At 45.1% G+C, this 23,604-nt stretch overlaps 3 protein-coding genes across 3 annotated transcripts; 1 reads left to right on the top strand and 2 right to left on the bottom strand.

Moving 5' to 3' along the window:
* Window positions 1–2,556: 2,556 nt before the first annotated feature.
* Window positions 2,557–3,924, bottom strand: LOC141041207 (uncharacterized). Its single transcript, XM_073507328.1, has 4 exons — window positions 3,752–3,924; window positions 3,358–3,661; window positions 3,255–3,259; window positions 2,557–2,575 (listed from the first exon to the last, which is right to left on the bottom strand). The coding sequence occupies exons 1-4, from the start codon at window positions 3,922–3,924 to the stop codon at window positions 2,557–2,559; spliced, it is 501 nt and encodes a 166-aa protein (XP_073363429.1).
* Window positions 3,925–6,294: 2,370 nt separating this feature from the next.
* LOC109746917 (uncharacterized) lies at window positions 6,295–7,055 on the bottom strand. Its single transcript, XM_020306010.1, has 2 exons — window positions 6,486–7,055; window positions 6,295–6,387 (listed from the first exon to the last, which is right to left on the bottom strand). The coding sequence occupies exons 1-2, from the start codon at window positions 7,053–7,055 to the stop codon at window positions 6,295–6,297; spliced, it is 663 nt and encodes a 220-aa protein (XP_020161599.1).
* Window positions 7,056–11,418: 4,363 nt separating this feature from the next.
* Window positions 11,419–12,147, top strand: LOC141041206 (uncharacterized). Its single transcript, XM_073507327.1, has one exon. It carries the CDS (start codon window positions 11,419–11,421, stop codon window positions 12,145–12,147), a length of 729 nt encoding a protein of 242 aa, XP_073363428.1.
* Window positions 12,148–23,604: the final 11,457 nt, after the last annotated feature.

Raw genomic sequence — 23,604 nt, 5'->3', positions numbered from 1 at the left:
TCCAACCTCATCAACATCATTCTGAGCTAGAACAGACTCGATTCACTGATCAAGGGAATGACCATCAAGATCACTGCCAACTTTTGGAAATAAGGGACTCCACAAACGAGGAGAAAGAAGTGTATGAAACAATCGTCGACAATAAACCAGGTGTCAAGCAAAATGATAGGTCATGAATTCGTTGTTCCTGTTACAGTAAAGTTTTGGTCCCTTCGTTTACTAATGCAATTTATTCTGCCTGAAGCTATCATATCCAAGTGTTTCGGCTCGATTCTTCTATTATTGTAATTGAATACTAATCATTTTCTCTTATGTTAAAAAGGAAATCTTATGATTTAAAATTCATTTGTTTTTTTGGCAGCAAGAGGATATTCTTCATCGATCGACGTTGGGCCGATCATCGAACTTTAGCTTTGTCAATGAAGGTATACGAATATATCAACTCATTCGTGGTCGACGCTTACTCAACGTTGCTGATGAAAGAACAATTCTACGGACAGCCAACACTTGTGCACAAGCATATAATGTACATGGACGCTTCTGTAAGTTCTTGCATCTCATAAATAATAATAACAAACCACATTACTACTACTACCACGCTGAGTGACACAGCTTCAATTTTCTGCAGGATAAATTTCAAGTTCTAGGAGCAAGCATTGAACTACTCAAGGAACACATTGTGGAAAAAACTATTGGGTACAGACTGCCCAACAAATGTAACATCGTGAGTTCACCCTACTCACTCTATCTGCCCAGTGTTCGTCTTTGATTCTACCAGTTTTTCTGGTTACAATGATATTATTCCCTGTTAATTATTTTAGGTCTTAATAACTGTGAGAAAAGAACCACATTTTATCTACCTCATCATCGTGGATCTTCAAATGCGTCGCTTCGAAATTCTTTGTCCTTATATCAATTGCGACGGTATAAAGGAGCACTCGGACATTGTCATCGAAAACTTCAAGAGAGCTTACCATTCTGCTTACAACAACCATCCTCACACCATGGCCTCGTTTCATGTCAAACCTATGCAGAGTGTATGTAACTCAGACAGAGAGTGAGTTTCTTTTATCTGTAGCTCTACCTCAATTAAACCATGCATTTTTTTGTTACACTACATATCCCATATCTACTGTTCACCTTCTAATCACTAACATTAATGCTATCAATTTTCAGGGATGACAGTCCTATTTACACCATGCATTTGATGCCGCTCATTAATTTGAATAATAATTCATTTTTTGTCAACAAAGTAAGTTCAGTCTCATTGACAACAAATCAACGTACGTTCATCCAAGCCAGCTGAACATTATGTTTTACAATAAATTTTATCAGTTTGCACGGTTATGTGTTTGTAGATCCATGTGAAACCGATGAGGGAACAACTAACTTACAAAATGATAACATCCAACTACAACACATGCCATGTATTTGAGGCACTGAGCATCGTCCTCGACAAGCACAATATCCGGCGCGAAAGAAGAAGAGTTTGAAAAAGATGACTACTGCTTAAATGTGCCTTAATTTAGCTGGAGCCACGCGAACATTATTTCAGCCATATCGACTCCTGTAATCACAACAATGTTTCAGCTATTTTTGCGTTGCTCCAAGATATCTCCTATGGATCCCATTAAACACAGCTGTAGTTTTTCCAAAAGTTATAAACATGATATTCAAGACATCACTTCCTTGCACTAGAACACCACTCACTTCGAGTAGACATAATAAAAGAAACAATAAAAGAAACAACTGCAACACAGAGGAAAAACACTATCGATACGTAAGCATCTGACCAAGGAGCTAAATGACTCACCTCCAGTAATGTTGCTAAATGACTCACCTCCAGTAATGCGGGTCATAGAGGCACTGTCGTGCCTCTTGTCCACGTAGAAAGTGCATCTCTTACCACGGACAACTAAGCTGACACACACAAGTGCGCCACCAGTTAACACAGGACCGTCCCATCTCGATAGCTTAACACCGGTCCCTCTCCAAGCCAATGAGTCATGGAAGCACGACCGTGGCTCAAGTTAACGAAAGAAGAACCATCCTCTGTCATAGACAACTAAACTGAAAAAATACCAAAACAGAAGAACGACCGTGACTTCAACTGTAAAACGTCCGTGACCTCAACGACAAGTCTCTCTCAGCAAATAAGTGAAAGCAAACGTTTCGAAAGAAAGGCACGACCGTGCCTTTGAGTAACATCATAGACGTGCCTCTCTGAGCGAACGGGTAAGAGAAAGCATTTGCAAACAACACACAGAACTCTGACTCAACATAACATAGCACATGCCTCCACTAACTAGACAGACGTGACTTCACTAGCAGACTAACTAGAAATATTACAGAACATACAACCATGACAGTGACTCATACTAACATAACGCAGTGCCTCTCCGAATTTAATACCCAAAGGAAGGATAACGCCTCTACCAAACATACGACAATGCATCCAATGCCTTCCCGGCCATGCCTTTCAAAATCAAATTACAACCACAATAATTGAAACACAGAAACGCAACCGTCGATAACACAATACTCCCACAGTAAGTATCACACTGGATTACCCTCCCTAAAACAGACAACATATATTGAAACAGACAGCAAAGTGAGAAAATCTGAAGAATCTTAAACACACTCATGCTCTGCATAAAAACATTTCAAACACACAACCACAACCGTATATACAATATAAAAACAACCGTGCCAAACATAGTACAAACACAAAGCAAAAGTAAAGCCCCTACCTGTCAGTGTAACGATATTGAGAGAAGAACTAAAGCAGCTAGCAAACTAATAACACCAGAGCGTGCCTTGCCTAAAACAAAAACAATGTCTCCCTGAACAGATGACTGTGCGCTGCCTAGAATCACGAAAGTGCACATCTGAGTGCTCCCCTTAATACATCTCATCTTATACCAACTCGTAGCAAAAAATCATTGAGAAAAATATTCTTGAAGGCACCCAATTAAGAAAAACATAATGGAACGAAAATAAACTTAAATTTCCAAACTAGTCAACTCCATACGGTTCAAAATAAAACCACCACAATTACAAATTCATCAGTCTATGTAATATTACCCCATACAATAACTATCAAATAATCAATTCATCACACAATCCATCTTGCCAGCACTTCCACCTGGACTACTCCTCAGAAACGTCCTCGCCATCTGAGATCAGGAAGACAGCGACGATGCAGGATGTCCCTCATCGACAGAAACCAGCGGTATAGCTCATAGCTCACATACCCTTCCTAAAGGAAAAGCAAATGAAAACATGAATATACAAAAAAAAACAAGTATTGTTCTAGCAACAAAGGCAGAAACTAACAAAAATGAAATCTTCACTTACAGTAGCTCCATATTTTAGGTGATCAAAAGTAAGTGGCTTCCAATCCCAGTAGTGACGAAGAAGTTCTGGAAAAGATGACTCCAGCTTCGAATAAGATTCGTCAATGATGGCTCCTGCTAAGTCCTCCATGGAGTCCCTTTCTTCGCCGCCTTTGATCATAAACTTCTCTTGGATGTCGATGTGGTACCCTTCTGGAATTCTGATGAAATCTTGAAAAAGAGCATCTCTAATATTCCTGACGCCCACACTAGAGAAAGTTATACCTCTATTCTCAAGGAAATCCTTCAGGGCAGGGCACTCCATCCTGGCCCTCCAGAAGTGACAGAGCAAAACATGATTCCGCATATCCAGTTGCATGACGGCAACTTTCCTACGCCCGTAACAATCGTTTCACCTGAACTCCATGCCGAGACCAACAAACTTGTGCTTCTCCTCGCGCAACCAGTCCTCGTACAAGCCAATGATCTCCTCCACCTTGCCAGGCTCGTTGGTGTACCACACGTTGAGCTTCGTGTTACCATCGGCAACTATAGGATGGTACTCGGTGGTGTTCAAAAAGTCATCCATGGCAGCGAGCAGCAAGGTGCCAATGGAGATTCCTAAGACCATGTGACAAGGTTGGGGAGTGGCGAGGAGGGTGGGAACTGACTGATGTTCTGTGGCTACAATACGACGTGAAGACCTCACAAACACGGCCAGTATTTAACCTTGGCGAGGGACGTTTGAGCTACAATGCGCATTAATGTGTGAACTAGGAACAGCGAATAGACGTATGTGCTTCCGAAGCTCATAAAACCATGCACTCCACAAAGTCACGGCTGTGCACAAATATTTGATGCCGTGGAGAAATCGAGGAGCCTCTAACTTTATTTTACGGTAACTGACACACTGAATAGTCACATCGAACAGCCGGCACATCGGTCATCAATTCCTCCTTTGAACAAAGACCACCGACGGAAGAATCCAATGAAGCAAACAAATAGCCAGCCATACACCTTAGATCCGAAGGCCAAAACTCATCCGTGCCTCATCTAGCTAGATTCACAACATCTGTCCCTCGATAGTCAAGGCTGGTTTCACGTGAGGCCCGGGTATGCAGGCACAAGATGCACATACGTGTCTATCAGGCACGGGTATGCAGGCACACGACGCACATACGTGTCTATTCCACAGGCACGGGTATCACCACAGGCACGTAGAGATACAGGCAGCAACTCGCTGGAAGCACGTGAATGCAGGCAACGTAGGCACGGAAACGTAGCCTCTACAGGCACGTGATTCGGCTTGGCAAGGCACGAATACGGCCTTGCAATTGACGTTCTCGAGCCACGGCTACACACCCTCTGCGTACAGACATGGAATTGCAGCTTCTCCGACGCACAAGCATGGTTTTCGAATTGGCATTCTCGAGGCACACATACAAATCCTCTGGATACAAATCCTCTGGATGCAAAAAAGAGAGGTGGCAGAGGCATCGGTAAGAACACTATGTTCGAGAGGCACGGTTGCAAACTCTCAAGAGGGACAGCCATGTGACACCGTAGACACATAGACTCGTCACGTGTATCACGTGAGGATACATCAAATACAAGCAGCGAATCAACGGGAGAAGTGAAAGAGCCATAGTTTTAAAGTGTCCAGAGGCACGAGCGTGTAGAAGCACAGGCACGACGAGTCACAGCCACCGCATCCCCTCACGGACGGGCGTCTGGCACCACAGGCACGTAGAGTCACAGCCAGCGTGTCTCCTGAGACAAGCGAATGCAGGTACAGGACGCACAGAACCAAAGTGTATACAGGCATGGAATTGCGGCTTTTGGCGCACAGGTACGACTTTGGAATTGGCGTTCTCGAGGCACGGGTACAAACCACCTGGACGCACAAAAGAGTGGTGGCAGAGGCACGGTTGTCTAGTCTGAAGAGAAACTGCCGTGTGACACCACCACATAGAGACATCGCGTGTGTCACGTGAGGTACATGAATAGCGGAAAAGAAGCCACGGAAATGAAGCCTCCACAAACACGGATGCCAGGCTTCTAGAGGCACGGTCCTGAAGAACACAAAGACAGGAAACTGAAAATGTTGCCTCGTACGTTACCAGACGTGCTTCTCTTGTGCGAATGTGTAAAACACAACAATACAAACACAAAAAAATGGCGGTGAATATAAGCCAAACAAAAAACACGCTTCTCCCAAACAATACATATGCGTCCCCTCACGGACGGGCGTCTGGCACCAGAGGCACGTAGAGTCACAGCCAACATGATGCCTGAGACACGCAAATGCACGTACAGGAGACACGGAATTAAAGCGTATACAGGCACGGAATTGTGGCTTCAAATAGTTGTCGAGGCACGGGTACAAACCACCTGGATGCACAAAAGAGTGGTGGCAAAGGCACGGTTGTGTAGTGTCAAGAGGAACTGCCGTGTGAAACCAGCACGTTACAGACATGGCGTGTGTCACGGATGTACATGCATAGACGGAAAGAAGCCACGGAAGTGAAGCCTGAACAGACACGGATGTCCAGATTCTTGAGGCACGGTCCTAAAGCACACAAAGACACGAAACTAAAATGTTGCCTCATACGTTAGCAGACGTGCCTCTCTTGTGCGAACGTGTAAAAGACAACAATACAAACACAAACAAACGGCACTGAATATAAGCCAAACACAAAGCGCGCTTCTCCCAAACAATACATATGCGCAACTTCAACAGGTTCTCTAAATATACATGAACTCGCGCAAACGTCAACAATGAACTTGTAACATGAAAAAACATAAGAAATTATATTCACATAACATGAGACGGTACTCCGTAGGTTTGAACTAAAAGTACTCATTAATTATACAAAAAAAGAAATGAAAGTCTTCCAGGAGTCCATTCTGCTCAGACCACCGGGACCATTCTACTCAGTTGGAGTTCTGCTCAAAAGCATCAACGGCGTCCGTGGTCGGGAAGACAACGAGGATGCATCATCTCCTTCATAGACAGAACTCGGCGGTAGAGCTCGTAGCTGAAATACCCATCCTAAAATAAAAAGCGGATGAGAATGAAGATATACGTAAAGGGGGAAAAGTACTATTGTTGCAATAAAACAAAAATATAAAGACGAAATTTTCACTTACAATTGCCGCATATTTCAGGTGTTCAAGGGAAAGCGGCTTCCATTCCCAGTAGTCATGCAGACCTTGTGGAAAAGACAACTTCATACTCAAGTAAGATTTGTTTATGACGGCTCCTGCCAAATCTGCCATGGAATCCCTTAGATTGCCTCCTTTGATCATGAGCTCCTCTTGAAGGTCGATGTGACACTCTCTTGGGATTTTGAGGTAACTGTTTGCGAGAACATCCCTATCGTTCCTGACATCGACACTAGCGAAAATTATACCTTTGTTCCGAAGGAAATCCTTCAGAGCAGCGCACTCCGTCCTAGCCTTGCACAAGTGATAGACAAGAACATGCTTGCGCATCGCCAGTTGCATAACGGCAACTTTTCTACTACGATCAAAATAATCGTCTCGTGTGTACTCTAGATCAAGACCAACAAACTTGTACCTGTCCTCACGCAGCCATTCCTCATAGAGAGTAAGAATCTCCTCCACCTTGTAGGGCTCGTTGGTGTACAACACCTCGAGCTTGGTATTACCATCAGCATCTATAAAGAGACGCTCAATAGTGTTCCTGAAGTCGTCCATGGAACCGAGGCTGAGACGACAATGGAGTTTGACTGTGCTTCTCGTACGAGGTGAGGATGACGGGAGCTACCTGCACTTCTCTGGAGGGAAGAAGACGCGATAACCTCCAGGAATAGGCCACTACTTAACCTTGGGGAGAGACGACTCAGTTACCATGCGCCCATTTAATTGCACCAGAAACGGTGAATGGACGATTGTGCTTCTGCAGCTCGTGAAACCATGCACTTCAAAAGTCACGACTGCCACGCTGTAATCGAGGAGCCTCTAGGTTAACTCTAGCACGGTATCTGGCACAATAAATACTAACAATAAATAGCCATCCCATCAGTCACCAGCACATCTTTTGACCGAGAGAACATTGCGAAGAGGCAAACGAGATGACCCTGTCGTACAAATACTACACTGGGAGTGAACAAAAATAGAAGCACGGTTCGCCAGAACAAAAGCCACACGCGTACCTCCACTTTGGTTAAAGACAAACCTCAGTAACATCAACGCACCATGTCTGCGTACCACCAGAAACATTGACAAAACAAAAGCACGTCCATGCTTCTGACATACATATAAGCATGGGCTATCATACATATTCCCGCCTGAAGCCAGCGTACATAAAAACAGTGACTCCCCTGGGTCAACGACTGCCTGGAAAAAAATTGCAATACCAAAGTCACGAACCGTGACTCGATTTCAGATGCAAACGTGCCTCTCATTAGGAACCATCATGCCTCTCGTCAATTTGCATCCCCCGACATATCGACCATGCCTCTCCTGTTACAACGATCGTGCATCTAATAACATCATCACCGATCCTCTCCTAAAGAAACACCCAACCATATCTGATTAAACATGTCATTAAAAAAACACAGAACCACGAGCATGCTTTTCAGCATGTATAACCGTGCCTCACAAAAAGTATGTGAGGCAGGATAGGCACGTAGAAGACTCCGCTGGGAAGCAGCACAACTGTACAACTACAGTGAGAGGCATCTGGACGAGTCAAACGTCTCGCGTCCCCATAAAACCTCGGAATACACGCACACCATCCACAAACCAACGTTCATTCCATTTCGCAGGATAAAAAATAAAACAAGAAGCACTCATTACTACTCTTGCTCTCTCAAGACTGCTTTATATTTAAATAAGCTCTGACTCCCTCAGCCACATCACAACTACTTGCCTTCTCCATCCCCTGCTTCTAGCCTAGGGTTCGTGCTTCTTCCTCGCACACAGTCTCATTTCAAACAAGTTATTGTAGAGTTTTTATTGGATCTCTCGATTAATTTCTAAGCCATGCTTCTCTCGTAGATTTGCTGGCCGTGGGTACTTGAACTAAGCTTCCCATATCCCAATCTCCGTTCGTCGACGCCCGTTCTTCTTCTCTCGCAGGTAAAAAGCATATGCGTAAGCAGCATGCTCCGATCCGTATCTATGTTTTGAAAAAGATATTTAAATTATTACTATTTTATGTTTAGGTCTTTCATTTGATAGTTATTGAAGCATCAGATCCGGTACAACGACTTCACTCTCTAAAGCAATAAAAACACCATTTGAAAATTTAAACAAGTGATCTAAACTCTGTCATACTGCTTTTCTGGAAGGACTAGATTAGAAGTTTTCTGGTAAATTTTTAGTTGTTCTCTGCCTTCGTACGGATATTTTTAATACGGCTAACGTAGCTGAAGCTAGTCGTTGTCTACCTTCAACGTTGAAGCTTGTTTTAAATTGTTATAATATTCCTGTTTTCTTAACATAGTTGTTCTGAATTATTTATGTATGATTTGCCCTACCTGCCGCCAACCAGGCGGCCCTTGCGAACCACACCCTAAAGTTCTCCAGCACTTTGAGGTTATTCTTGATGAAAATTGCTGGAGCCGCATGGTTAGTAAGAATTACTAACGTATTAGTTGCTTACAACACAGTACAAATCGTCGCTGTTACTCATACCCCCTTGCACCTACACTAGGTTCCCCTGCTGTCACTTCTTCGCACCTGTCTTGTGTTTTCATTTTCCATTAGTTTGCCTGCCCATACCTTGATTACTATAGTGCATCTTCAGTTCTAATTAAAATTAGTCAACATATGCCAAAAATCTGTAATTCTTATCAAAAATTCATATCCAATTTAAGAAAACTTTTAACATTAATAATACGCGAGTTCAAATTTATACTTACAGGTTGTTATTTGTACTATTTTTTCCAGTATGTACCTTGTAATGTCAGAGCTTTTCTCGCTGAATACATCAACGAGAGGAAGAAAGAAGCAAGAAAATTGCGTAAAGAGCAGGTAGAGCCAGCCCTTCTTACACATGAAGGTAAGTCTTACAATGTTTTGTTTAAGCATAGGGCGAACTACACAAAGTTCTGCGGTGGTGAGTGGAACACCTTTGCGGATGATTATGAACATCGTGCTGGAGACCGCATAGAATTTGAACTACCAGACGAGGGTCTCAATCTCGAAATACAAACATATCGGGATGACAAAAGGCTGCTTCCATTACCCCACGTTGGTAGGTATTTAATATTACAAACTTATCTTCTTTCGCTATATTTTTATATTACAAACTTATCTTCTTTCGCTGTAATTTTATATGCATGAATCGAACTGAATAATATTAACCCCGTGTTGGATATAACTTTATCTAACTTTAAAATCTTTTTCTTTTTCTAGCTCTCGACGATCTTTCTTCTGACGATTTCGACCATGTTCACTGCTGTGTCTACTCTAAGGATATTGAGCTTACCTACGACCAGACACGATTCTTTCTACAACGCCTTTTCGGAGATACTTTCATCTGTTGCCGTCCATTTGTCCATGTCTTGACTCTCACTAACACCAAAGACTACGTCATGGTTGGTTACAACTGTCCTTGTTAAAATACCAAACGTATTTTGCTCATATGTAATATAAACAATACTGACGTAATATTGCTTATATGTAAAATTATAAAGAACCTATTTATTCAAACCTAAAACAACAAAACTTCCGTTGTTCTCTTAATATGTTGTTTTATCTATTTACACACAAACCTGAACATGCCAGGAATTATATTACTTCCAATATGGAATTTCTTAATGTTTGTGCACTCACCGTATTCAGCCATTCTTTTATTTATTGTCCAAGTGACAAATCAATGGTTTTAATTTATATTTAATTTTGATTTTCTTCTAGAAAATTTCGAGGAGCGTTGTCTCAACACTGAAGAGATGGGTGGACATGCCAACCAATGACAGGGTAACCCTTGAAGCTCCTGATGAACCTACACATGTCATCACTCCTTCGTCGTACTACATCTCCAAAAACGACGGCAGGATGGTAATAGAAAAGTCTTCTTTCAGAGACTTCATATCAGCTGCATCCTTCGTTGAAAAGGACATTGTTCTAATCACTTTCAAAGAGCGCCATGGCCGTTCTGTGTCCATCATCATTCAGCGCATTATGTAGATTCCGTCGGAACCAGCACCTAAAATGGAAGCAAACAGTGTATCTCCTAGAATGTTCAATGCTCGTTTCATGATGATGCCTCAAGGAGCAAAACACTGATTACTATAAGTTTGCTAGTTAGGATGGTAGAGTAATGTAACTATTATGGACCATGTGCTTGCTTGAACTATCGGAATGATCTTTTGCAACTTATGTAGCTCTTACGGACACTCAACTTGCTGTTTCAACCATCGGAATGATCCTTTGCAAGAAATGCTGTTTGAACTATCGGAATGATTCATTCGAAAAAATGTAGTTCTTATCCTTTGAAAAGTTCACAATAAAAAACCAAAAAACAAAAAGATTCATTCTCAAAAATCAAACGAAACAAGAATCAGTTTGTGATTCAAAACCTCTAGCAATGCCATGTTATCAAACTTATTCAAACCATCTAATGAAACATATCTCAATTAAAAACCAAACAGGACTCCGTTTTCAAGTCCAAACTATATTTACTTCAACTTTTCCTAAACACACACTTGTGCACCGAATAACATAAAAACTGTGCCTCCCTAACCAAGGAAGATTATTAATTGAAAAAAATGTTTTCACAACAAAGGCACGACCATGCATCTGCTGAGTGTTCTACCGTTCACGACTACTTTCACAGCCAAAGATGAAATACGCACATATGGATCACGCAGGAGCACGCAACGAATAAAAAAATTCAATGAACAAGAGAAGTGAACATCTTTAAAATACAGATAAAACAAACCCCTGTTTCCGAAATTCTACGCCTGGAACCGCCGCGTGACTAGCAACTGCTCTTTGGCGGTTTCCTTTTTTGCACGACAAAAGAACCCTTTCACTTTTTCGACTCCATTTCATCCTCTTCCTCGAAAGTTTCTCGCCGGCCACAGTTCACCACCGCACCCCTCCAGCCATGGACGACGGGAAACTAACAACACGCACCGAACACATCACTACCCACGGTACAACCGTGCTCGAGGTGGTGTACACCAACGACCCAAGGACCGTGGAGCGGATCATCAAAAAGTACGAAGAATGGCTAAAGGAGGAGAAGAACAAGTTCGTCGGCCTCGACCTCGAGTACACACATAAGAGCAGTTACATACGACAAGGGATCGCCGTCGGCCAACTTGCCATGCGCGAGCATGTCCTTGTGTACCACTACTGCAGATCCGAGCGCTCCCAGGCGTTAGTTGACTTCCTGCAACGGAAAGTGGTAACTTTCACTAGCGTCGACACCAGGAACGACAATACCATGCTTGCCCGTGCATGGATCAAAATTCCAGACCAGCACCACGTCAACATCCAGAGGCTATTCTGCATCAAGGGTGGTGGAGAAAGGGACTCCATGGGTGACCTTGCAGCGACCATCATCGACCCCTCATACAAGAACATGAAGAAATCATTCCCAAAGGAGAAGCACCAGTTCTGGGAGTGGAAGACACTTTCGCCGATACACCTTGAGTACGCGGCAAAGGACGGGTATGTTAGCTACGAGTTGTACCGTAGAATCCTAATCATCAAGAACGGGCTACGTCACCTCCACCAACAACCAATGAAAGAAAGACTCCGCCCACGTAAGAGCAATGACAAGGGATCTTCCAGCGGCTGGAAGCGCCGGAAGGGAAACAGTGGTTGGTAAATTGCGAGAAAATGGATGTCTACATTAAACTTGTAGGAACTACTATTATCATAATTTAGATTGTATGAACCTATGTTGTAAATATGTTTGTTGTTGCTCAAAGATGTTGTGTGTATTGTATTACTATTTTACGTTTGAACTTTGAACACAGTGGTGTGCTCATGTACAAATGCATACTACGTTTTGCATGTCTAAATGCAATTAGTAAGTTATGTCCCAGTACTGAGCAAGCATATATTGTATCCATGATTATAGAACGAGAGATATCTCGCACGATATTGTATTATAATTTTCATACTCAACCTTTACAAGATGCATCGTGCATTTAAAAGAATATGTGATGATATCGTTGTAAACTTTCAGTACAATGCTTATTAAACATTGGCGTGAACCATTCATAAATATTGCAGAAGATCATTCGGTACACAGTCACAAGCGACAAGAACTTTGTTACTTTAACCACATTGAAAAAAAATCCTTGCCTCCATTTCACATCAAACACCGCTCTGTCCATTCAGAACATCCTTGCTATTGCACACAGGTTCCTCTCCGTACACCAGTTCTGCACGATGCCACAAAACTACATTACCGTGTGCAACTGACCTATGTACAAGCATGGCTCACTAAGTGTCTACTCAAAACATGCCTGTGGTGCCACGCACCCGTGACCCTAGAGACTTCACACATGTGCATCCACAACCGAGCCCCTCTAACAAGATATTCGGACCGATGCCTCTACTGCCGTACATCCGTGCCTCTAGAAACTTGACAGCAGCAAGAGGGTTCAAAACCGTGCCTCCACACAACCGTGCTTGTACTGACTTCACTTTCGTGCCTCTGTTTGCTTGATCAACGTGCCTCACATGAAACCCACAGTAACTCTACGTGCTCCGCACGCGTGATCGCCAATGCAACTTTGGTGCTGCACAGACGCGTCTCTCAGTATACCCATACCTCCACACAACCGTGCTTGTACTGACTATAATTCCATGCCTCCGTCTTGCTCAATCCACGTGCCTCACATAAAACCAACAGTAACTCTACGTGCTACACACACACGTGCCTCTCGCATGAAACCCATAGTATCTCGCCCGTACAACTTTGGCACTGCACACACGTACCTCTCAGTATACCCGTGCCTCCTCACGACCGTGCCTGCAGTGACTTCAATTCCGTGCCTTCATTTGCTTAATCCACGTGCCTCACATAAAAGAGATGCACAACCGTGCCTCAGAGTAAACAACACACGTGCCTCTACTGTATTGCTAACTATGACCCCAATTAAATAACATCCGTCCAAAAAAACATCTTTAAAAGAGATGCACAGCCATACCTCTTCTGCAAACATACAACAGCAATGAACACTTTGGTTCATATCGTTTCATATATCTAGATAACATTAAACCGTAGCATAGATTTTCAAACAAAATCCATTTATGTTCAAAGGCTATAACTAACATCACTGCGGCAGAAGATTGAAGATAACAACAAGCCTCCCATCACGCTCTTTGAAAGTTATCAGCACCAAGCTGTTTACTTCAAAAGACGATGCCTGGAGAAAATCACTAACACCTTCCTGTTTGACACCATTCTACTACCCAAGCCAATGAAGTAGGAGCATGGAGTGCTCACATATATATCATCATCACCAGATTCCAAAGTAACTTCAAGGGTTAAAACGCCAGTCCTAGGAAAAGTCACAAACTCCTTCAAACTCCTCACAACAATACCAGGAATAACCTGACAAAAAACATCAAGCTATCAGAAATAGAACAAAAATTCAAAACTATAAATAGAAGAGATAATAAAAATAAATAAATAAACAGAAACAAAGAAAAAACAGTGGAAAAAATCTGACCATATGATGACCATTAACTTTCATGGAATCAATCCTGTGAACAAAAGGACAACAGGGTATGTAGTCATCATCAAAGAGTTGACACCTCATGAAATACATCTGCTGATAATTAAGAAAAAAACCACGGGTGTAATAACAACTCCCAACAAGTTCCATCTCGGAGTCGCTCAAACCATCAAGAGCTACAAAATATAATTACACAGGCTCAAGGGAACAGAAAAATCATCATGTGCAATAAAACAAGCTAAAAACTTCCTTAAAAATAAACCTTACCAACGGACGGTAAAGGAGACAACGCATCTCCACGACCAACACGATAAAAATCAATACCAATCCACGTTCCATAATGTTCAAGCCTAATGGTCATTATATCACGAGGACGAACACCATAATCATTGACCAATCGTTCCCAGGAAGGACCATGAAATTTGCTCCTCACCCGACCATGACTAAACAGAACACCATACAAATAACCCTCATTGCACTGAAGAGCAAGATCAGTATCTTCGTCACCCCTCCTTATGGCTAAAGCCCTACACTCCTCGATGTAACGAGCAAGATGAGCTCTAACACTACATGGAACAAACTGCACAACAAATCAAAACAAGGATCATAATCAAAACCTAAACAGCATGAGCAGCACCAAAAGAAATAAGCGTGTGTGCCAAAAATTGAACAATTATAAAATGATATTCTTACAACACGCCTCCAACAACGCCAATCCAGGACCACACTGAACCCATCTACAAAAGAATCAATAGAAGCACACGGGCCACCAGGCATACGGCAAAAAGGACAAGCCATAACTGCAAGGAACACAATGATTATCAAGAACTAATCCCACAAAACCCAGTTGAAACTTGACATCTGATAGTGTTGGTAGTCCCCACCCGTAACTACCCCATAAATCTCCATATCCCGAAAATATAATGGGAACAAAAAGAGAAACGAGAAAGGGAAACAGGGAACCCACGAAGGCAACCGGTAGGGAACGACGATATCGCGAACGGGGAAGCGCGGTCGACGCTAAAGAAGGACCGCCGTAAGAGCAGGCAACAAGCGCGGCGGGCGGGACAGGGGCCGCCATAACCATGCGACAAGAGCGGCGGCCGCGACAGGCGGAGACGACGGCAAAGAAAGAACAGTGCTCCACGACGGTTCGCCCACACCAGAGAGAAACAGATCTCAAAACAGATCAAAAGGTTTTACAAAACATTAAAAGTATAAGGACTAAAGTGAAAAAAGAAAAAACCAGAAAGGGAAACCGGAAACCGGAAATCACAGGAGACGCCGTGTGCGCGACAAGTGTCGCGCGCGGAGCACCTCGGAAAAGTCTCACGACCGCTCCGCGCGTGACACTTGGCGCGCGGGGAGCGCTCCCCGACTAATCGTTGCGGGGAGCGCTCCTCAATTAGTGATTTCGAAAAGAAGCGCGTGCGCGGGATCGAACCTCCGACCAGAGCTTGATTCTAGCGACGCTAGCCAGCGCAGCTAGCGAGCTCACATGTTATAACAGCAACTCCATTCTTAAAGCTGCAAGTACAGCTACAAATCATTAAAAAATAGCATTCAACATTTTTATGAAATACGTTGAACAAAATTTAAAATACGGTTAACTTTTTTTGCAAAACATACTGAACAAAAAATACACAAAATAAACATTTTATAGTATACATTGAACAGTTTCTTAATATACAATGAACAAAATTTAAATACACAATGAAACATTTCTAATATATGTTGAACAATTTAATAATATATGGTGAACATTTTTTAATACACAATGAACTTTTTTATAATGCAAGGTGAACTATTTCATAGTATACAATGAACATTTTCTTAATAGATGAAATTTTATGTAATACGCGGTGAACTTTTTAGATAATATGAAATACAGAGAAGAAGAACAGAAACAGAAAATAAAAAGGAAACGTAAAATAAAAAATGAAAGGAAAAACGGAACCAAAATATAAAAATAAAAAAGGAACAAAATAGTTGAAAACCGGCCAAAGCAGTGAAAAAGCTGGAAGCAAAAAACCATAGAAGAAAAACGAAAAAAAAACCCGCAACAAACAAGGAAACAGCATCGAACCAAATCCGTATGTGGGCCAGCCCATGTGGTGACTCGCTTCAGCGAAGGGTCGTCCTTTTGACGCCTGTGGGCGTCAAATAGGATCTACCCTGTTTTTAGACCTATTAGGCTGTATTTTAGGTCTTATATATAAAAAATAAAAAGATCATGAAAAACAAAAGTAGTCCCTCAGTTCAAAATTTTGTCTTAGATTCGTCTAGATACGAATGTATCTACTTATGTTTTAGTTTTTGATGCATCCGTATCTAGAAAATCTAAAACAAGAATTTTGAGACGAAGGTAACATAAACGGGTCGTGTCATGCCGGTCCTCGTGCCCAGGCCCGACCCTAGGCATGCCGCGTGCCGGGCACGGCCCATTTAGCCTGTGTCGTGCCTAGCCATGGAGGGACGCGCCAGTCGTGCTAGCGGACCGGCCTGGCACGGACAACCCATTTAGCCCGTGTCGTGCATGGCCATGGAGGGACGCGCCAGTCATGCTAGCGGACCGGCCTGGCACGCGCGACCCAGGTGACCAGCTTTAGTTTAACTTCCGCTGCCTGTGCAGATCTGTATGCCACCGGTCCTAAAATAGACATGGTTGCCCTACACGTCTGCGAAAAATGACGGAGCCGGCAATCCAACTACATTCCCTTTGTTCAGGCCTCCTTCATTTCAAATGCATATCAATATGAGCAATTTTTTTCTAAAAAACAATATGAGCAAATTAAAGTGTGGTATTCATAGCGTCCGATCACAACTAAATAAAAGGCGATGTTCATATTTTTTACATGCGCTCAATCACAGAGTTCCAGTCCGTGAAAAATGACATTTTTTGCTCCCCGGACAAACAGGTAAATTTCATGTATGACATTTTTGGTATTGCAAACTTTTGTTCAAATATACATCCGACCAGCTTGGTGTTTTGTATTCTTTGTGATTGCGGCAATATTGCACAAATTTACTATATTTTAGGAAAAATTATGATTCCAATAAAATATTGTCATGATTTAGGACACAAGATTTCTCTAAACTTGTCACATAATTTTTTATATAAGTTTGCCTTCATTTTCTAGACACAATTTTTTATTCTAAATTTGGCCATGGATGGTATCTATGTATTATAACCAGGGAAAGTTTATTATTTGTAGATGGCAGATTTTTATATGTTCTTGTATCTATTTTTGGAGTTAAGTGCAAATTCCTGATTTTTTTTTGTTTGCTAGTGTGTCAGAATGAAAACATGTCTTTTTTGGTTTTGGAGTTAGCGCTGGGGTTTTTTCTGAGCGAATGGAAGAGTTCGATTGATCCTACCTCCCCTAGCGAACTTTAACCTCAAATCTTAGAGCATCTCCATTCGTTCGGCTCCTCGGGAACTTGAAATATCGCCGCTTGGGGGCCAACTGACGATAACTTCGCCGTGGGGGGCTCGGGTTCCCAGCCGACCCCCAAAGTTCGCCCCCCGGCCGACGATTTCGGCCCAAATTCAGCGCAAATTAGGCCCAAGTTCGGCGTGCTTCAGCATAAATTCAAGATAAACTAATTTTTATCATATAGTTCATCACAGAAACCCACACAAATCAAATAGTTCAACGAAGCAAACTCATAATTCAAACACAAATTAAAACTCATAGTTCATCATATGTCAAACTAGGCGTTGCCCTTGAGCCTCCGTAGGTGCTCCACTAGATCGTGTTGTAGTTCTTGATGTATCTGTGGGTCTCGGATCTCCTGACGCATATTGAGGAAGACAACCCATGATGCCGGTAGCTGGTGATCAACTTGGGCAAGAGGACCCTGCCTGTAATATGGTTCAGTGTCGAACACTGACTCTTCCTTCTCGCTCTCAATAATCATGTTGTGCAAAATGACACAACAAGTCATGAATTCCCACATTTGATCTTCGACCAGGTCAAAGCGGGGTACCGGACAACAACGAATTGAGATTGGAGCACACCAAATGCCCGGTCGACATCCTTCCTGCAAGCCTCTTGACACTTGACAAAGTAGGAGTTCTTGCCTCCTGGCACAGGGTTTGAGATAGTCTTCACAAATGTGGATCATATCCGATAGATGACATCTGCTAGGTAATATCCCTTGTTGTAGTGGCGCCCATTGACCTCAAAGTTCACCGGAGGAGCATGACCTTCAACAAGCTTGGCAAAGACATTCGAGCGCTTCAGTATGTTGATGTCATTGTGAGTTCCTGGCATACCAAAGAATGAGTGCCAAATCCAGAGGTCATGTGTGGCCACTGCCTCAAACATCACACTGCAAGCTCCTTTGGCGCCTTTGTACGTCCCCTGCCAAGAAAATGGATAGTTTTTCCATACCCAATGCATGTAGTCGATGCTTCCAAGCATCCCAGGAAATCCTCTTGCTGCATTCTATGCTAGGATCCGACCAGTGTCTTCAGCATTGGGTGATCGCAAGTATTGTGGTCCAAACACTGCCACCACTGCCCTGCAGAACTTGTACAAACACTCAATGGTGGTGGACTCGGCCATGCATCCATAGTCTTCCAGTATATTACGGGAGCTCTGTATGCAAGATTCCTCATAGCTGTCGTGTACTTCTGGAGTGAGGTGAATCCAAGTGTGCCGGTGCAATCCTTCTTGCAAATGAAGTGGATGTTGAACTCCCGGATGGAATTCACAATCCTGACGAAGAGATTTTGGCTCATCCGATAACGGCCCCGAAATACTTTATCGTCGTGCAGTGGAGCGTCGGCGAAGTAGTCGGCGTAGGGCAAGCAATAGCCCTCCAGTCGATGCCTTTGCTTGCTCTTACGGCGGCCCGGCGCCGAGCCACCTCACCGCGGCTTTGCATTGCTCGCGAACAGGACGGCCAGAGCGGCAAGGATCATGAGGTGCTCTTCGTCCCGGGTGTCGGCCTCGGCTTCCTCCTCCAGCAGCGCCGTGAACCCCTCCTCCTCGTCGGAGTCCATCGCCGAACACCTGGCGGGCGTGGTAGGTGTGCAGCCACCGGTATCCCCCGCCTGCGTGGCCGGAGCACTGGAAAGCTCGCCCAGGAGCGGGATGGAGGCTGCCGCAGCAAAACCCTCTCTTTCCGGCGGGGAATTGGCCTCTCTAGCGGCGGACTAGCGGTTGTGGGCAGGTGGGCGGCGCCGGGATCGGCACGGCGGTGAAAGGGCAAGTGTTGTCCTACAGCGCGCGGGGGCGAATCTAGGCGGGGAAAAGTCATTTTTCGCCTGACAGTGGTGGCCCACACGCCACTTTTCCTCCAAGTGCCCCGTAGTGCGCTGGGTTCGGCCTGGGATGGCCGAGCGAAAAAATGGGCCGAACCAGCGGAATTCGGCGTCCTGGGGGGCGACTGGGTTTTTTCCAGCGTCGGCGGAAAAAATCGTGTCCCGGGGGGCCTGTTGGGGGCGCGAGTGGAGATGCTCTTACGTTCGATAGGTATTGCAGTCCAAAAATAAAAACTTTGTCCTTCCATTCCCTAAAAAAGATGAATCTGTCTATAGGATGCCAAACTTGAAGCCCAACTGCTCTGGAACTTATCGCGCTCGTGTATCTTCACTATATTTCGTTTTTGCCAAATGTCATATATTAAAGATACCATTCAACTGTCTTTTTCAAAAAATATGGCCAACCCTTACAAGATCATCCTTAAAAAAAGTAAAATTTATACACCAGTCCTTGGGTAAATTAACGTCGTCTTGCCCCTGCAAGCACTAGCGGTGCAGCATGAACGAAGCTCAATGATGCCTCTGCAATTATGGAACGCCCTCAAAGACAACTGAGAACTCATCCGTCGGGGCCAGAAGAGGCCAGCGACAATAATCTCAGTAAAAGACCTTGAGAAGAAGACACCGAAGAGGGTTGGACGACCCACCCCCACCAGACTCGATTAGATAGACAGAACCTCACAAGCTTTTCGTTGGCCGAATGTCACCCGAGACGGAGTTAGAGGACGAAGACATGGAGTGGCGTTGTCCACTTCGCTCGGGGACACCTTCACACATAACGCAAAGACACAACGAGGTTCACCACTCGAGAAGAGAAGCGGACAAATGACCTCCCCTGCACGCCCTTGTTTATGTCACCAATGAGGTGGACTAGGAGTCTGGGCAACCTTATTCTTGATAACCACAACACATCACTACCACATGGCCACCGTCGGGGAATGAAACTCTAGTCATAAGATACCTAACTATAGCGCTGCAACACAAAACCGGGATCCCCACCCCCTCCGACTATCATAGTGCCAGGCGGAGGATGGGAACCTGTGGCCAACCTGTGTGTGGTGGATAGGGTTTCTCGAGAGGGATAGGATTGGAAGAGGAGCGACGTGTAATGGATGTATGATGCAAAAAATAATAATCATTGTGAGACTGCACCTTCAATATGTATGTTAAATACCTTGCCCTGAGAACTAATCATTCATTTTTTTGGAGAGGCCAAGGGCTACATATTAAGTATCATAGACCTTGTAACAACATCCTTATATAAATTGGAAAGTACATCAAAATCCTTTGGTGCCAAAGTCTAAATCCTACTGCATCCATTGGCGGCTTGTCGTGAACGATGCTTGTCGCTACCTCTTGGCCTCCATCTTAGTGGAGCAAACTTGTTGAAACCCAGGAGCTTGTAGAAGCAGCACCCAGAACCAAGTGGCACATCGTCGCTCCAGAGAAAAAAAAACATCGGATAGAGCTTGTATAACGCTCTAGGTCCGGCTAGACGGAATCTGGGAGCACAACTCTCACACGCTCCATAACGAGGCCGGAGCTAACCAACCTTCATCGATCAAAACTAGAGTCAAAGGACCAAGACGCACAACCGCACCATTTGCTCCGTTGGACAGTGCCACCAAGACAACCTTCAAAAGACCACCCACCCCACCCCCATCGAAAGAAGGTATGGGTACACACCAGCCTCCACACGTCTCCCAGCGATGCCAAGAAGCACCATCATAATGAGGATGATGCGGGGAGGGCTTATTCCATGCCAATGGTTGTGCCATCACCTCACCACGGGTGGTCGGGATCCAAACCTAATCTGAAATTCTCATCCTACCACCACTGGTTCGATGGGTCCTGTTCCCTACCATCGCCGAACCGACCGACGAAGAAAGAGGGGGGCTGTGATGTCACTAGGGAGGAGATAGGTTGGCGCCGCCACCCTAGCCCCTAAAGATTCATGGGAGGAAGAAAGGAGAAAACAATCGTTCATGTTGCTTGAACGGAAGAAAGGAGAAAAGAATCCTTCATGTTGTTTCAATAAGGGCTATGTATGGCTCGTAATATGTGCAAACCTTTGAAGAACATTGGATACAATCAAATATGGGTAACTACATCCAAAGACAAAAAAACGACCATGGACAAAGGGGAGACTACGACTATGGTTATATGCCTCAAAATTCTTGCCGAAGTCACGATCGAACTTATCATCATTGCAATACAATGGTGAGAAATCCACTCACTGAAGTACCTGCAAAGACCTTTACAGAAATAAATGTTGTTGAATCGCTGTAATAATATATCAGCGCGTATGGTGGAGATTGGCAATGCCAAACATATTGGTGGTCGACCACCCAATCTAGGAAGGCATCCGCGCTAGATAGTCAGACCAAGCCGATGACGTTGCCCGCAAAGGCTCGAACGAAAAAAATTGTCAAACAAGATGATGTTTCCACCATTGACACGCAAGAAGCCACATCACACCAAGCACCAGTAAGATGAGATCGGGGCTGGAGGATTTTTATTTCAAATGTAACCGTCTTCACCACCGGAGTGATGTCACTTAGACACAAAACCTGTTACACGAAGGAAGGGAGGGAGAGAGAATGGCGAAAGAAGAGTGGCAGATACAGCGTCAACTCGTCGTACATGGACTTAGGGCGTGTTTGGTTGCCGTTTGCTACAGTGCCTGCATCGCATACACTTCTCAACCCAGCCTGGTTGAGCAAAACATGCCCTAATACGCCATATGCAACTTGTTTGGTTGCCTGCATCTGTTGTCCCTGCTTTAGGTAATGCGCAAGTGCACTTTGTGTCGGGGGTGTCGTGCAACATATGCCAAAGGATGGCTTATCATGGAGGGGAATAGTACGACGTCGCCGCTGGCAGGAAACGGGATGAGGCGAAGACATGCACGCCAGCGGATCTTACCCAGGTTCGGGGCTCTCCTAGGAGATAACATCCCTAGTCCTGCTCTGCGAGGTCTCCGCATGATCACTCAAGCAACAATGGTGGCTACAAGCTTTCTCCTTGAGCTGTTTTTCTAGAGGGGGAGGAAGAACAAGTCTAGCCCTAGCTTCCTATCTCTATATGGGTGTGGGTATTAATTGGAGTTTGAACCCTTTGCATGGGTACCCTGGGGGGTTTATATAGGCCAACCCCCCAGGGGTACAATGGTAATCTGGCCGGGTGTAGGACCCGGTCGTCAGTGTCTATGGCCGCCGGCTGCTAGGGCCCGCCGCCTGGTGGGACCCGCCAGTTGTCTTGTACTTGGCCGATAGGCCGCGCCCGCCGCTGGCAGGTCTTGCCGGCTGCTTAGTATTGTAGCGATGCTGGTAATGATGCATGCTTGGTCGGGGAGGCGTGGCTACAGTACCGCCGTCTGGCGGCCGATCACTGTAGCCATTTCCCATCTCCACTAATTAATGGCGCACGCAGTTTGAGGGAGGGGGAGGGCCGCCTGGTAGGACTCGGCCTCCCCTCATGCCGACTGGTCTGTGCTTGCCGCCTTCTGGCTTCTCACGGACAGGTAAGGCCCACCGCATGTGGGCCGTACCGACAGCCCGTACTGGAGGCATGGCCCTTCCCGCCATGGATGACGTCATGTGTGGAGTGGCAACAGTGTCGCGCCGGGCGAGAGATCTTCGTCCAGTACGGGGCAATGTGGCCACGCATGGCCCTGGATTTGGTGGTGGCAGGGCGCGCTGTAGCCACGCCCCGTCTCATCATATTAATGTGGGTGCAGACTCTGAGGGCGCTTGGAGGCCGCCTGCTAGGAGTCGGCCTCTCTGGAGGCCGCCTGCTAGGAGCCGGCCCACCTTGTCGCCGCTTGCTAGGCCTTGCCTTCTTCGGGCAGCCGGCCGCTTGGACCAGCCGGCTACGAGAAGGCGGCGCTTTGGTCTTTGGTTCTTGAGGGGCGAAGCCGGCCCGATGTCTTGAAGCGTATGGGGGGCGTTGAGGCTACCCGTGGCCAATTACTCCGAAAGTAGTCCCCGAAGCTGACGAGGCTCCACGGCTGGTGAAAGGAAGGAGCCTCGGCAGCTTCCTACTCCGAGTGCTTCATTTGATTCTTGCTCCGTCCGTCTCTCGGTGTGCCGACTGCCAGGAGTCGGACACGACCAGGCGGGCCGCCTGGTGGTTTTGAAATGCCTTGGTGGGAGCTAGGTGGAGTGCTAGAGAAGCATCAAGGCTAGCCACCCGCCGCTCGCGCGCCACACACCGGTTGCCAGACGGGCCAGCCTGCCAACCCACGCGCGCGATGGGACGTTACTGTAGGTCGGGCCCGCCACTACCGGGCCTCGTCACGCGCGAGGATCCGCTGCGGCCA

This window comes from Aegilops tauschii, chromosome 2, assembly GCF_002575655.3.
Source record: "Aegilops tauschii subsp. strangulata cultivar AL8/78 chromosome 2, Aet v6.0, whole genome shotgun sequence".
Lineage (NCBI taxonomy): Eukaryota > Viridiplantae > Streptophyta > Magnoliopsida > Poales > Poaceae > Aegilops > Aegilops tauschii.
This window is presented reverse-complemented; position numbering and strand designations above follow the sequence as displayed.

Excerpts from the sequence above, each read along its gene's own strand:
- LOC141041206 (XM_073507327.1), top strand. The coding sequence starts at position 11,419 with ATGGACGACGGGAAACTAACAACACGCACCGAACACATCACTACCCAC.
- LOC109746917 (XM_020306010.1), bottom strand. The coding sequence starts at position 7,055 with ATGGACGACTTCAGGAACACTATTGAGCGTCTCTTTATAGATGCTGAT. Across the intron at positions 6,388-6,485 it reads ACCTGAAATATGCGGCAATT|GATGGGTATTTCAGCTACGA; the intron begins GTAAGTGAAAAT and ends TTTTTATTTTAG.
- LOC141041207 (XM_073507328.1), bottom strand. The coding sequence starts at position 3,924 with ATGGATGACTTTTTGAACACCACCGAGTACCATCCTATAGTTGCCGAT. Across the intron at positions 3,662-3,751 it reads GGTCTCGGCATGGAGTTCAG|GATGGAGTGCCCTGCCCTGA; the intron begins GTGAAACGATTG and ends CTGGAGGGCCAG.